The sequence below is a fragment of the Rhinoraja longicauda genome, chromosome 9 (genome assembly GCF_053455715.1).
Source record: "Rhinoraja longicauda isolate Sanriku21f chromosome 9, sRhiLon1.1, whole genome shotgun sequence".
NCBI classification, from domain to species: Eukaryota; Metazoa; Chordata; class Chondrichthyes; order Rajiformes; family Arhynchobatidae; genus Rhinoraja; species Rhinoraja longicauda.
The window spans coordinates 51,385,141-51,397,440 of NC_135961.1; the positions used below are offsets into that span (position 1 = coordinate 51,385,141).

Consider the following 12,300-nt stretch of genomic DNA (forward strand, 5'->3'; position numbering starts at 1 on the left):
TTCAGACACGTGCACCTTCTTCTTGTTTCTCCTTCCCCTTTCAGCGCTCACAGCCAGAAAACATTCAGCCTAGTCAGATCATCCATCCTGCCACTGGAAGTTCCTGTGACTGTGATTTTGAAGCTTAAGCCTTGTTTCCATTCATAAGGATTGGTGTAGGGTGTCAGAGTTGTGGCTCGTGCAAACCAGGGAATTAATGTAGCGGGTGTATTACTCATGTTTCTTGGTAGTCACGGGATATCACTGATTGAATCTCTGCCATGGTCATGGGGTGCACGATAAAGTTATAACCACACAGAAGGAAACCATTTTTCCAGTTGAATCTATGTGGGCTCTGCACACAGCAATCCAGTCAATTGCACTCCCAATCCCTACCCCTTAATCCTCGCAAGTTTATGTCTCTAAATATAGAGACAATCATACAGTATGGAAGCAGGCCCATTGGCCCAAATCATTCATGCCAACTAATTTGCCTGAATTTGAAGGAAATCCCTCTAAACCTTTCCAATCCATGTACTTGTCCAAATGTCAATGGAGTTTTTGTTTGAAATCAATGATCATCTTTGCTTCCACCTCGACTGGAGGCATGATCAATCGCCATGTAATGAAAGTTCTTCACCACATCCCCTCTGCCCGGCTTCCGCTGAAAAATCGTGTTCAATTCTGGTCAACACTTCTTTGAAAGGATATGAAGGTGACAGAAAATAATTAAAAGAATACCTCTGTATATAAGGGATTTGCGTTGTACAATCAGTGATCATTCTAAGACAACTGTGATTGTCCTGGGTCCTTTCTGTAGGTCTTGTGTTGGCTGAATAGGCCAATTCTGGAGCAACAGACTTTATTGTAGGGATGTGCTGGTGGTGTATCCTTCTGGTTGGATGCATGAGAGTGGTTTGAGAGTGATCAGCCATGATCGCATTGAATGGCGGTGCTGGCTCGAAGGGCTGAATGGCCTACTCCTGCACCTATTGTCTATTGATGCCTGTGCATGACATCTTTCAACATGGGGAAACTGGTGCACAGACAGCCACCACATGGTCCTTGATTGAGACAGACCCGAGTCCAGTAGCTTGGACTCCATGATGTTTGGGAATCTCTTCCTGCTGCAGTTTTCTTCTGCCTTCGGAACCCTTGTGGTGCTCCACCTGCTGGCCAGCCACCATACTCAGCCTGTTTCCCCGTTGAAATCATCTTGGCCGCCGCGCGTTATCAGGCTGCCCGCCACGGGTCACTGGCACGAACATAGCTCTGACGATTTAAATCACAGGGTCTTATGCACACGTAAGTTCCAAGGGCTGCCATTTTGCCGTAATTTATTTTCTCAAACTCACAACCTTCTTTTATTCCTCAAAACCTATTTTTTGGGTCATCTGTGCAATAGCTCCAACATGACCTGGTGCCAACTTTTGTTGATTGCTTTTAGTGTAGTGTAGCGATAGTGTTTTCCAGGCCCTTCTGTCCAATGAGTCCATGCCGGCCAAGAATTACCTGCACACTATTTCAAAGTTTCGCAATTTACAGAATCAATTAACCTTCAAACCAGCAAGTCTGGATTGTGGGATGAAACCGGAGGACCCGGAGGAAAAACATGTGGTTACAGGACGAACATATAAACTCCGTACAGACAGCACCGGTGGTGTGGATCGAACACAGGTCTGTAGCACTGTAAGACTGCAACTCTACCACTGTGCAAAAGCAGTTGGGAAAGTTTGCTTTATTGACGTTGCTATATAATTTGTTGTCATTGTTGACTAAGAGAAGTGATTAAAATAGGTCACTCATTGCGATATCAGAGGTATGGAATAATGAAGAACAAACTTTATCCTTTGTCAAGGAATTTCTCTCCAAAAAGTCATTCACAGTAGCTTAGTGTATGTGAATAAATGAACAAAAATGCATTGAAACCCAATATAATGAGGCTACATCCTGTCTATCACAGCTCATTTTATAAATGGAACAGTGTCCTCTTTAGCTTCATGTCTAACAGGTTGAGACTGACACTACTGAAATCAATGCTCAGAATTTTAGTACCGTTTTTAAAAGAACATATCAACATATCCCTCCCCGCTATCCCTCCAACCCTACCACAATCCTCATCCATCTCCATGCTACTAAGAGTTAAAAACAAGATATTTTCGACGTGGTGTAAGAGTTATTGGGGTATAGTTTAATCCTGGATAGAATAGGTAGCTAATGGATGATCTAAGAATTAGAGGACTTGGCTTGAAAATTTGGGGCATAATATACAATAAGAAAGAATGCTTTTTCCCCATCAGGAGCCAGCATAGGCAATGCACTATAGAGAAGATAAATGCTGCCTGACCTGCTGGGTTACTCCAGCATTTTGTGAATAAATAGAGAAGATAAAGGTTCACATGCACCTAACCTCATCTACTGCATTTGAAGTGGCCTCCTTTACATTGGCAGGATCAAGCAAAGTCTAAGCAGCTGTGTCACTGAACACTTGTGCTCAGTCTGCCATGGCCTACTGGATTTCCCAGTTGTTAACCATTTTAACTTCCCTCCCCATTTCCATACCAATCTTTCCACCCTCGGCCTCTATTGCCAGAGTGAAGCTAAACACAAACTGGTGGAACAGCTCCTCATATCCTGCTTGGCAACTTACATGCCAATGGCATAAGCATTGAATTCCCCTACATTAGGTAACACCTAATCTCTTGTATTAGGTTCCACTCCTCACTTTCCTGTGGCCCACCCACCCAGGAAGTACCCATTTCTTCCACTATCCTGTCCCCTACCCCATTCCCTTCCACCTATATCGCCCACCTCTCTCTTTATCTGACACCCTTTTGTCTCATATTCATCTGTAGCCTTTGTCCACCCATCTGCCAAACAATCCTCCCCACCTGGATCCACCTATCACTTGCCAACCTTTGTCCCACCCCCACCTCTCTTCCAGCTTTCTCTCCCCTATTACAAATAATCTGAAGAGGAGTTCCAATCCGAATTGCCACCTATCCATTCCCTTCACGGATGCTACCTGACCTGCTGGGTTCCTCCAACACTTTGAGTTTTAGGCAATGGCCTAATGGCTGTAGCAATGCTATGATTCTATGGATTTTAATTTTAGTGATATCAAATTAACTGCCACTGCAACAAAAACAGAAAATGTTGGAAACACTCAGCAAGTCAGGCGGTCGGAGTGGAGAAAGAAAAGATAACGTGTCCGGTCAAAGACCGTGCCATGTGTTTTTATTCCCAATTCCCAATCCCATTACAACCTGTATTGAAAGAGCACAGGGTGATTTCAGAAAAGGCACAGCAGCACCAGCATGCTACATCCACCCCACAAGCAATCAGGAAACACACAAAGATCCTGGTTCTGTATGTGGATGTGAATGATGTGCATCAACTTCACACTCCCCTCAAAAGTGGTAAGATTTAAATCATGCGTGCCCCTGAAAGAGGGGCCTTTAACATTGAAACATAGCACAGTGCCTATGTGGAGCCTCACCAACAAATTCAGACTGAATCACATACCAGGTGTTAGGACAAGTGACCACGACCTCAGCAAAGGAGCTTTATAAAGAGTGCCAAAGGAGATTAAGGAAGGAATCCTGGTTAAGGAAGAGATTCTGATGAAACGTTAACTGTTTCACACACCCAAAATGGTAACAATTTCTGGATTGCTACCTGCACCCTACCATACCATAGAAATTGTCATTGAGTTGACGAGAATAGAGAGTTAAACACTTGGCTCAAAGATTGGTGTGGGAGGAGTGGGTTAGAACCTGTGGGACATTGGCATCCATATTGGGGAAGGAGGGAGTTGATCCGATAGGAGGGATGACAAATAGCATAACCAGGGCTGTGGATAGGGCTTTAAACTAAATAGTGGGAGGAGGTGGTTGTCAACTCATTGGAAAAGTATGGATAAAGTCAAAAGGAAGGTGAGTGCTGGAGAGGTTAGTGATGTGTCCAGAATAAGAAATAGGACAGAAAGTTTAGAAAGGGTTAAGAGTCTAACGTCAGGCAACATGGGGACCAATTTGAAGGAGGGATGGTAAATACAGAACTGAAGGTGTTATATTTGAGTGCATGCAGCACACAAAACAAAATGAATGAGCTTATACCACAGTTAGAAATGGTCAGGTATGGCATAGTGGGCATAACAGAGTCATGGTTGTAAGAGGATCAGAGCTGGGAGCTGAACATCCAAGGATGCATATCCCAACAAAAAGACAGGCAGCTGGGCAGAGGAGGTGAGATGGCTCTGTTGGTAAGGAATGGAATCCAATCCTGAGCAAGAAGTGACATCACATCGGAAAATGTAGAATCCTTGTGGGTAGAGTTAAGAAACTACAAGGGTAAAAAGACCCCGATGGGAGTTATATACAGACCTCTGAATAGCAGCCAGGATGTAAGGTACAAATTACATCAGGAGATAAACAAAAGGCAACCAAGCTCTCCTTAGATCCAATGCGCTCTCACCTTTCAGAATATTGTCAAATGCCTTGCTGAAATCCATACATACATCATCTATAGCTCTGTCCTCATTAACCTTTTTGGTTACATCTTTAAATCACATCCAACTATAGAAACATAGAAAATAGGTACACGAGGAGGCCATTTGGCCCTTCGAGCCAGCACCGCCACTAATAGTGATCATCTACAATCAGTAACCTGTGCCTGCCTTCTCCCCATATCTCTTGATTCAACTAGCCCCTAGAGCTCTACCTAACTCTCTTTTAAATTCATCCAGTGAATTGGCCTCCACTGCCTTCTGTGGCAGAGAATTCCACAAATTTACAACTCTCTGGGTGAAAAAGTTTCTTCTCACTTCAGTTTTAAATGGCCTCCCCTTTATTCTTAGACTGTGTCCCCTGGTTCTGGACTACCCCGAAATTGGGAACATTTTTCCTGCATGTCGCTTGTCTAGTCCCTTTATAATTGTATACGTCTCTATAAGATCCCCTCTCATCCTTCTAAACTCCAGTGAATACAAGCCTAGTATTTCCAATCTTGCCTCATATGACAGTCCCTCCATCCCAGGGATTAGCTATCTCTGATCAGTCTTTGCCTCTAAATTAAGGTCTGTCTGTCCCTCTGAATTCTTTTTGCACTACAATCTTGCACTAATCTGCCGTTTTGCACGTGTTATATTTGTTATTGTATTTACCATTACTGTATATTTAACTGTTTGACATGTGAGCTTCATGTGGACCAGGATTTTAATTGACTGGTGTATTTACAATGAACTAATATGATGTGATCTGATTTAAACAATTTAAGGGTGGCATCGTGGCGCAGCTGGTAGAGCCGCTGCCTCACAGCGCCAGAGACCGGGGTTCGATCCTGACCTCGGGTGATGTCAGTGTGGGATTTGTACGTTCTCCCTGGGTTGCCTCCGAGTGCTCCGGTTTCCTCTCACATCCCAAAGACGTGCGGGCGAGTCGGTTAATAGGCCTCTGAAAATTGTAGGGAGTGGAGGCGAAATTGGGAGAACATGGGACTATTGTGAATGGGCGATCGATAGCCGATGTGGACTCGGTGGGCCGAAGGGCCTGTTGAAGTGTGTTCACCACTGTAGTTGAGGGCAAGTAATTGCAAACATCACTTCTAATGCGATAAATCGAATCAAAGTGTTAAACGTTAAAATTATATATGGACCCTGAGTGTCACCGGCCTACACAATATATTACATGGATACATGTATGTATGTATGCATGTATGCATGTATGCATGTATGCATGTATGTATGCATGTATGTATGCATGCATGTATGTATGTATGTGTATGTATGTATGTATGTATGTATGTATGTATGTATGTATGTATGTATGTATGTATGTATGTATGTATGTATGTATGTATGTATGTATGTATGTATGTATGTATGTGTGTATGTATGGATGCATGCATGTGTGTATGTATGTATGTGTGTATGTATGTATGTATGTGTGTGTGTATATTACATGGATATGTGTATGTGTGGATATTCTTATTTCTAAAGTTGTGGACTTCCACAGACGGCAGGTTCTGAAAAGAGATTTACTTTCCCAATATCAACGAGGCACTGCAGCGCACTACTCTACGCGCTTAGAAACAGCAGTCAGGTACCTGAGAGCGCAGGGGACACTCGGAGTTGAGTGGATGCTCAAAGCGAGAGGCTGGAACAGTGCGAGAGGGGGGCTATGCTGGAGGCAGGTCCACTGAGAGTGCCAGGACCGAGTTTCAAAACCAGAGTGAGACAGGTTGCTAGAGAGAGAGAGAGAGAGAGAGAGAGAGAGACGGTGACAGAGACAGTGAGAGAGTGGATCTAGGGAGATTACCTGAGGGAACGCTGGTATAGAGTCCCAGAGAGAGAGAGAGTGAAAGAAAAACCACAGGGGAGAGAAAGAGTGACAGGTAGTAGTACTAAAGAGACAGTGGAAGAGTGCATGGGTAGAGACTAGTGAGAGCTAGAGTTGAAGAATACCAAAGGGAGATAAAGGGAGACAGAGAGAGACAGAGAGAGAGGGAGACAGAGAGAGACAGAGAGAGACAGAGAGAGAGGGAGACAGAGAGAGACAGAGAGAGACAGAGAGAGAGGGAGACAGAGAGAGACAGAGAGAGAGAGAGAGAGAGAGAGAGAGAGAGAGAGAGAGAGAGAGAGAGAGAGAGAGAGAGAGAGAGAGAGAGAGAGAGAGAGAGAGAGAGAGAGAGAGAGAGGTGTGGTGGGGTGGGGGGGGGGTGGAAGAGAGAGGGTACCACAGTGTGGAAAATGGGAGAGCAGAGAGAAGGGGAGAGACTGAGGGAGACAGAGAGTACCAGAGAGAGAGAACCACAGGGAGAATACTAGTGTCCAAGACAAAGAAAGAAAGAGCAGAAAGAGATTGTGGTAGAGAGGGACAGAGATTGTGGTAAAGAGATTGTGAGGGAGAGAGAGAGAAGAGAGAGAGAAGAGAGAGAGAGGGAGAGAGAGAGAGAGAGAGAGAGAGAGAGAGAGAGAGAGAGAGAGTGAGAGAGAGAGAGAGAGAGAGAGAGGGGGGGAGAGAGAGAGGGGGAGGGGAGAAAGAGAGAGAGAGAGAGAGAGAGAGAGAGAGAGAGAGAGAGAGAGAGAGAGAGAGAGAGAGAGAGAGAGAGAGAGAGAGAGAGAGAGAGAGAGAGAGAGAAGAGAGAGAGAGAGAGAGAGAGAGAGAGAGAGAGAGAGATAGAGAGAGAGAGAGAGAGAGAGAGAGAGAGAGAGAGAGAGAGAGAGAGAGAGAGAGAGAGAGAGAGAGAGTACTATATAAAGAACACCATAGTATCAGAGGGGCAGTTTCGGAGAGAAAGGAGCCAGAAGGCAAGTGTGACAGAAAGCGAGAGAGAGAGAGAGAGAGGGAGGCAGGTACTTATAGTGGAAGATTAAGAGTTTGCCAGTGAGAGAGAGTGAGACGGATTGTGCCAGAAGCATCTGCTGTCTCCCTGCACCATAGCCTGCACCATCGCTGGCCGTTGTGAGACTGAGGAGAGGACACCTTGCCCTAAGCCGGTAACAAGCCGCTGCTAACCTGCACGATGTCCCTCTCGACCTTGCTGCTACTCACTTTCCTCTGCAGCTGCCACTCTGGAAGGTAAGATTCAGGTTCAACATATACAATACTGAGTAGGATTTATTTTTAGATGACATTTTTTTTTTTTTTTTACGATTTCAAAGCAATTCTTTGCTGCTCACTACCGAGCAGAGGATAAAGATAGAATCCACCTGCACAATCTTCATTTGTACTTTGTACAGCCAATTCCACAAGTAACAATGTTTTGATGATCCGCTTGTCATGTTCCTGGGATTTAAGGACACCAGATTTTCTGTGATAGTTGTTGAATGATTACAGTCATATCTTATTAGATAATTAGATATAAATACATTTATGGTGCAACTGTTGGTATAAGTGAGTTAGAAGTTTAAGAACATAGAAAATGGAGCAGGATAGCACAGGAACAGGCCCTTAGGCCCATGATGTCTGTGCCAAACATACTGTATGTCTACTTTAATTTACTCCTTCTTCCAGTATGTGCTCCATATCCCCCCCCATTCCCTTCATATTCACATATCTATCTAAAAGCCTCGTAAACATCGCTGTTGTATCTGCTTCCACCACCAACCCTGGCAACTACAACTCTCTGTGCAAAAACCTTGCCAAGGATATCTCCTTTAAACTTTCTCACTCCGACCTTGTAGTTATGCCATCCAGTATTTGACATCTATTAGGTCTCCCTTCAGCTACCAATGCTTGAAAGAAAACAAAGCAACATAATCCAAATTCTTCTTATAGCTAATGCCCTGAATCCTTGCTGCATCCTGGTAAACTCTTCAGCAGCCTTGACAAAGCCTCCTCGTCCTTCCTGCAATGGGATAACCAGAACTGCACATAATACTCCAAATGCGGCCTAACCAAAATTCTATAAAACTGCAACAACTCCTGACTCTTATACTCAGTGTTCCAACCAATGAAAGCAAGAATATCATACCCTTCTTTACCACGCTATCTACTGATATTACTACTTTCAAGGAGTTATAGACTTGGACTCCAATATCCTTTTTTACATGCTGTTGAAGGTCCTGTCTTTATCTGGATATTTTCCTCTTACGATTGACCTCCCAAAGTACCACACCTCACATTTCCATCTGCCATTTCTCTGCCCATTTTTAACTGATCAAAATCCTGCTTCCTCCTTTGACAGTCCTCTTTACTGTCTGCAACTCCACCAAACTTTGTGTTGTTTGCCAACTTACCAACCAACCAATCTGCATATTCATCCAGGTTAGTTCTCTTGGAGCACTACTGGTCACAGACCCAGCCAGAATAACACGCTTCCACCACTGCAGTCCGTCTTCAACAAGTAAGCCAGTTGTGAATCAAAACTACCATGTTACCAAGGATCGCATAATTTTTATATTCTGGATCAGCCTACAATGAGGAACCTTGTCAAATGCCTGACTGAAGTCCATGTAGAAATTCTACTCCCTAACCTCATCAGTCACCTTTGTCATCTCCTTAAAGAACTCAATCAAGTTTAGTAAGACATGACCTGAGCCACCGAAAGCCATACTAATTTCTTTAATTATCCCAATTGCTTCCAAGTTAAAGTAAATCCCATTGCTGAGAATTCTCTCCAATAGTGCCCCCGCCACTAATGTGAGGCTCACCAGCCGATAATGTCCTGGATTATCACTACTTCCCTTAAATAAAAGAAAAACGTTCGCTACTCTCCAGCTCTCCAGGACTGAGTAGAGAAGATACAAAGATCTTTTTCAAGACCACTGCAATCTCTTGCCTCTCTCAATAGCCTGGGATAGATTCCATCAAGCCTTGGAGACTGATAGTGCTGAATGTTCTTCAACAGCATGTAAAAAAGGATCTTGGAGTCCAAGTCTATAACTCCTTGACAGTAGCAACATCAGTAGATAGATTGGTAAAGAAGCGTTTGAAAGAGACCCGGCACCATCCATTTTGTTCTGTGCTGACTATCAAACACCCATTCATACTAATCCTAATTTAATCTCATTGGATTCTGTCACTCACTTACACACTGGGCACAATTTACGGTGGCTAATCAACCTACCAACCCACTTGTCTTTGGGATGTGGAGGGAAACCGAAGCACCTGGAGGAAACCCACACAGTTACAGGGTTTAAGCAATGTACTGTTAGGATTGAACCCAGTATGCTGGAGCTGTGAGGTAGCAGCTCTACCAGTTACGCCTTAGGGTAACCATATGGGGAAAGATGACCTGGATGTGTGAAATTAACTGAGTAACCTATATTTATTTTGTTGTACATCGAAGACCAACCTACATCATCACGTCACCGAAAAGGCTGCTGACCAGACACAATATGACATTCAGTGTTAACTTATTGGATGGTAGCCAGGGCCCTCTGAAAATAACAGCGCACCTCAGCAAGGACAACACGAGCTTGAGACAGGCTGAGGATACTTTCCACCCAGGTAAGAAGCCAGGTGGTAAATGGGCCTCCTGGTCTGCCCCGAGAATGTATACCAGCTGAACTACAGCAGAGGGTCCCTTGATCTACCCTTGCAACCCATCTCTATCCTACCTGACTCATCTGCCAATTAGTCCCTCCTCACATGAATCCATCTATCACTTGCCAGCTCCTTCCCCTCCACCTCCCTCCACCTCTCTCTTCCAGCTATCTTTCCCTTCCCGTTACTTTGTCAGTCTGAAGAAAGGCCCAAACCTGAAATATCTTCTGTTCATTTCCCTCCACAGATGTTGTCTGACTTGCTGTGTTCCTCCCATGCTGGGTTAGGTCAAGTGGTTCTGAGGAAGAAGGGCATGGGGCAGTGAGAGCTTTACTCTAAATGTAAGGAGGTGGCTCTCCACTGTTTTCTGAATGACAGCTAGGGATACACAATAAATGTTGGCCCTGCCTACAATGCCCAGATCCTAGAAAATAAAAGCTTCTCCCTCATTTTCCTCCATGAGATCACAACTAGTCTGCATTGTGTCTATTGGCCATCTTTCACATTTTTAACATTGTCCTTAGTCCCGTTCTTGATATGGATTTTCACTGAAGGGGAGTTTAAGGTAAGGATACAGCATTTCTCCTTAAAGGTTGGAAAAAAACCATAGAATTTCTGCAGCAAAATCTCAGAGCACTCCAAGGTTATTGACAACCAATGAGGCAGTTTGATAGTATAGATGTGGAGAATGTGTAGGACGGAACTGCTGAAGCTGGTTTAAGCCGAAGATAGACACAAAATGCTGGAGTAACTCAGTGGGACAGGCAGAATCTCTGGAGAGAAGGAATGGGTGATGTTTCGGGTTGAGACCCTTCAGTCTGAAGGAGGGTCTCGATCTGAAACGTCACCCATTCCTTCTCTCCAGAGAGGCTGCCTGTCCCACTGAGTTACTCCAAAATGTTGTGTCTATCTTCGATGTAGAGAATGTGGCAGCCAATATGTGTACAGAAAGATCCCACAGGCAAAGTGATCATGAGTTGATATGCATCTTGGTGAATATCTGAAGTGGCAACATTGAGTATAAATGGTGTCCATGAAAGTGCTGAGAAATAGGTAGCAATATATCAGCTACAACAACACCATTAATGTTGCTATTCACTATTAGAAGAATTAATTTTAAAGAATAAAACAGTGTTATTAGACAGGATGTCTTCAGAAGTAAAGTGAGACTAATTGGTACATTGTCTTATAAGAAAATAACTGCAGATGCTGGTACAAATCGATTTATTCACAAAATGCTGGAGTAACTCAGCAGGTCAGGCAGCATCTCGGGAGAGAAGGAATGGGTGACGTTTCGGGTCGAGACCCTTCTTCCGTACCCTGGTACATTGTACCCTGGTACATTGTCTTGTTTGCCCTGATGAGGTCAGTGAACTTTAAATGCAACCACTGTTCTTCTTTGCTGGAGGTAGTGCCGGCTGCAAGTTTTACTGCCCCTTTACTCAGCAGACCTCCTGCCTTTATTCCCAGCATCCTGCCTTTTTAAGATCTGTTGAATTGAGAAAGGTTTGCAGACCGGACTTGCGAAATCATAGCATGTGAAGATGAAAGAATAAAATTGCAAAGATCGGAGGGGGGAGGGGCTGTTGAATATCATATTGCAACCACTTTCTAAAAGGACATAAGAAATAATACCGGGATGACGATTAATCGGCTTACCCAATCCATTGATTTAAAAAGATCATATTGAAAATGGCCACAAAAAAAAATCTTGTATAAGTTTCCATTTACTGTTTGAAACAAAAACCACAGAGAATAAGACTTTCATGTTTGTGACAGGATTGTATATCATATTTGAGGGCATATGTTGACCCCCATTGCTGACCACCATCAACAAATAATAAGCTTGGGTTTCAAATGTAATGTGCATGACACAATAAAATCTCAACCCATGGTAAATTTCAGAATAATACTTATTAGGTCGACTTCGCTTCTCACCCAACAAACCGGTTGTCCAATTTGCACCTTAAACTTTTGTTGTCCTGTAAATTGATCGTGCATCTGAATAGGGATTTGCTTCCACATTTCTTTTCTTTGCAAATCTGAAAGATTGAAAGAAAAGAAGGCCGGTGGACTGAATAGTCGGGGCGTCACTCTGAGCTGCCATGTAAGGGATCTAAGAACTTTGTTAGTCCAGTGCCTTTCCCAGAGACAATGTAGGTGTAATTGGAATACTTATAAAAGCTGCCAAAAAAATGTAAGCTGGTATTATTTTCTTTGCATATGGATTTTCCTTCTTATCCCATAAACTCCACCCCTTGAGGATATAACTACATGGTGAGAGGGGAAAGTTTAATATAGGTATGTGGACAAGTTGGATGCCTGGGATATG

The 12,300-nt window shown here is 43.7% G+C and overlaps 1 protein-coding gene across 1 annotated transcript in view; it reads left to right on the forward strand.

Moving 5' to 3' along the window:
* The first annotated feature begins 1,082 nt into the window (after window positions 1-1,082).
* LOC144597066 (CD109 antigen-like) overlaps window positions 1,083-12,300 on the forward strand; it is a 118,390-nt gene continuing 107,172 nt past the window's right edge. Inside the window, exons 1-3 of the mRNA XM_078405980.1 lie at window positions 1,083-1,284; window positions 7,475-7,559; window positions 9,772-9,932. Coding sequence (XP_078262106.1) covers window positions 1,083-1,284; window positions 7,475-7,559; window positions 9,772-9,932 — 448 coding nt within the window. The remainder of the gene's footprint in view (window positions 1,285-7,474; window positions 7,560-9,771; window positions 9,933-12,300) is intronic.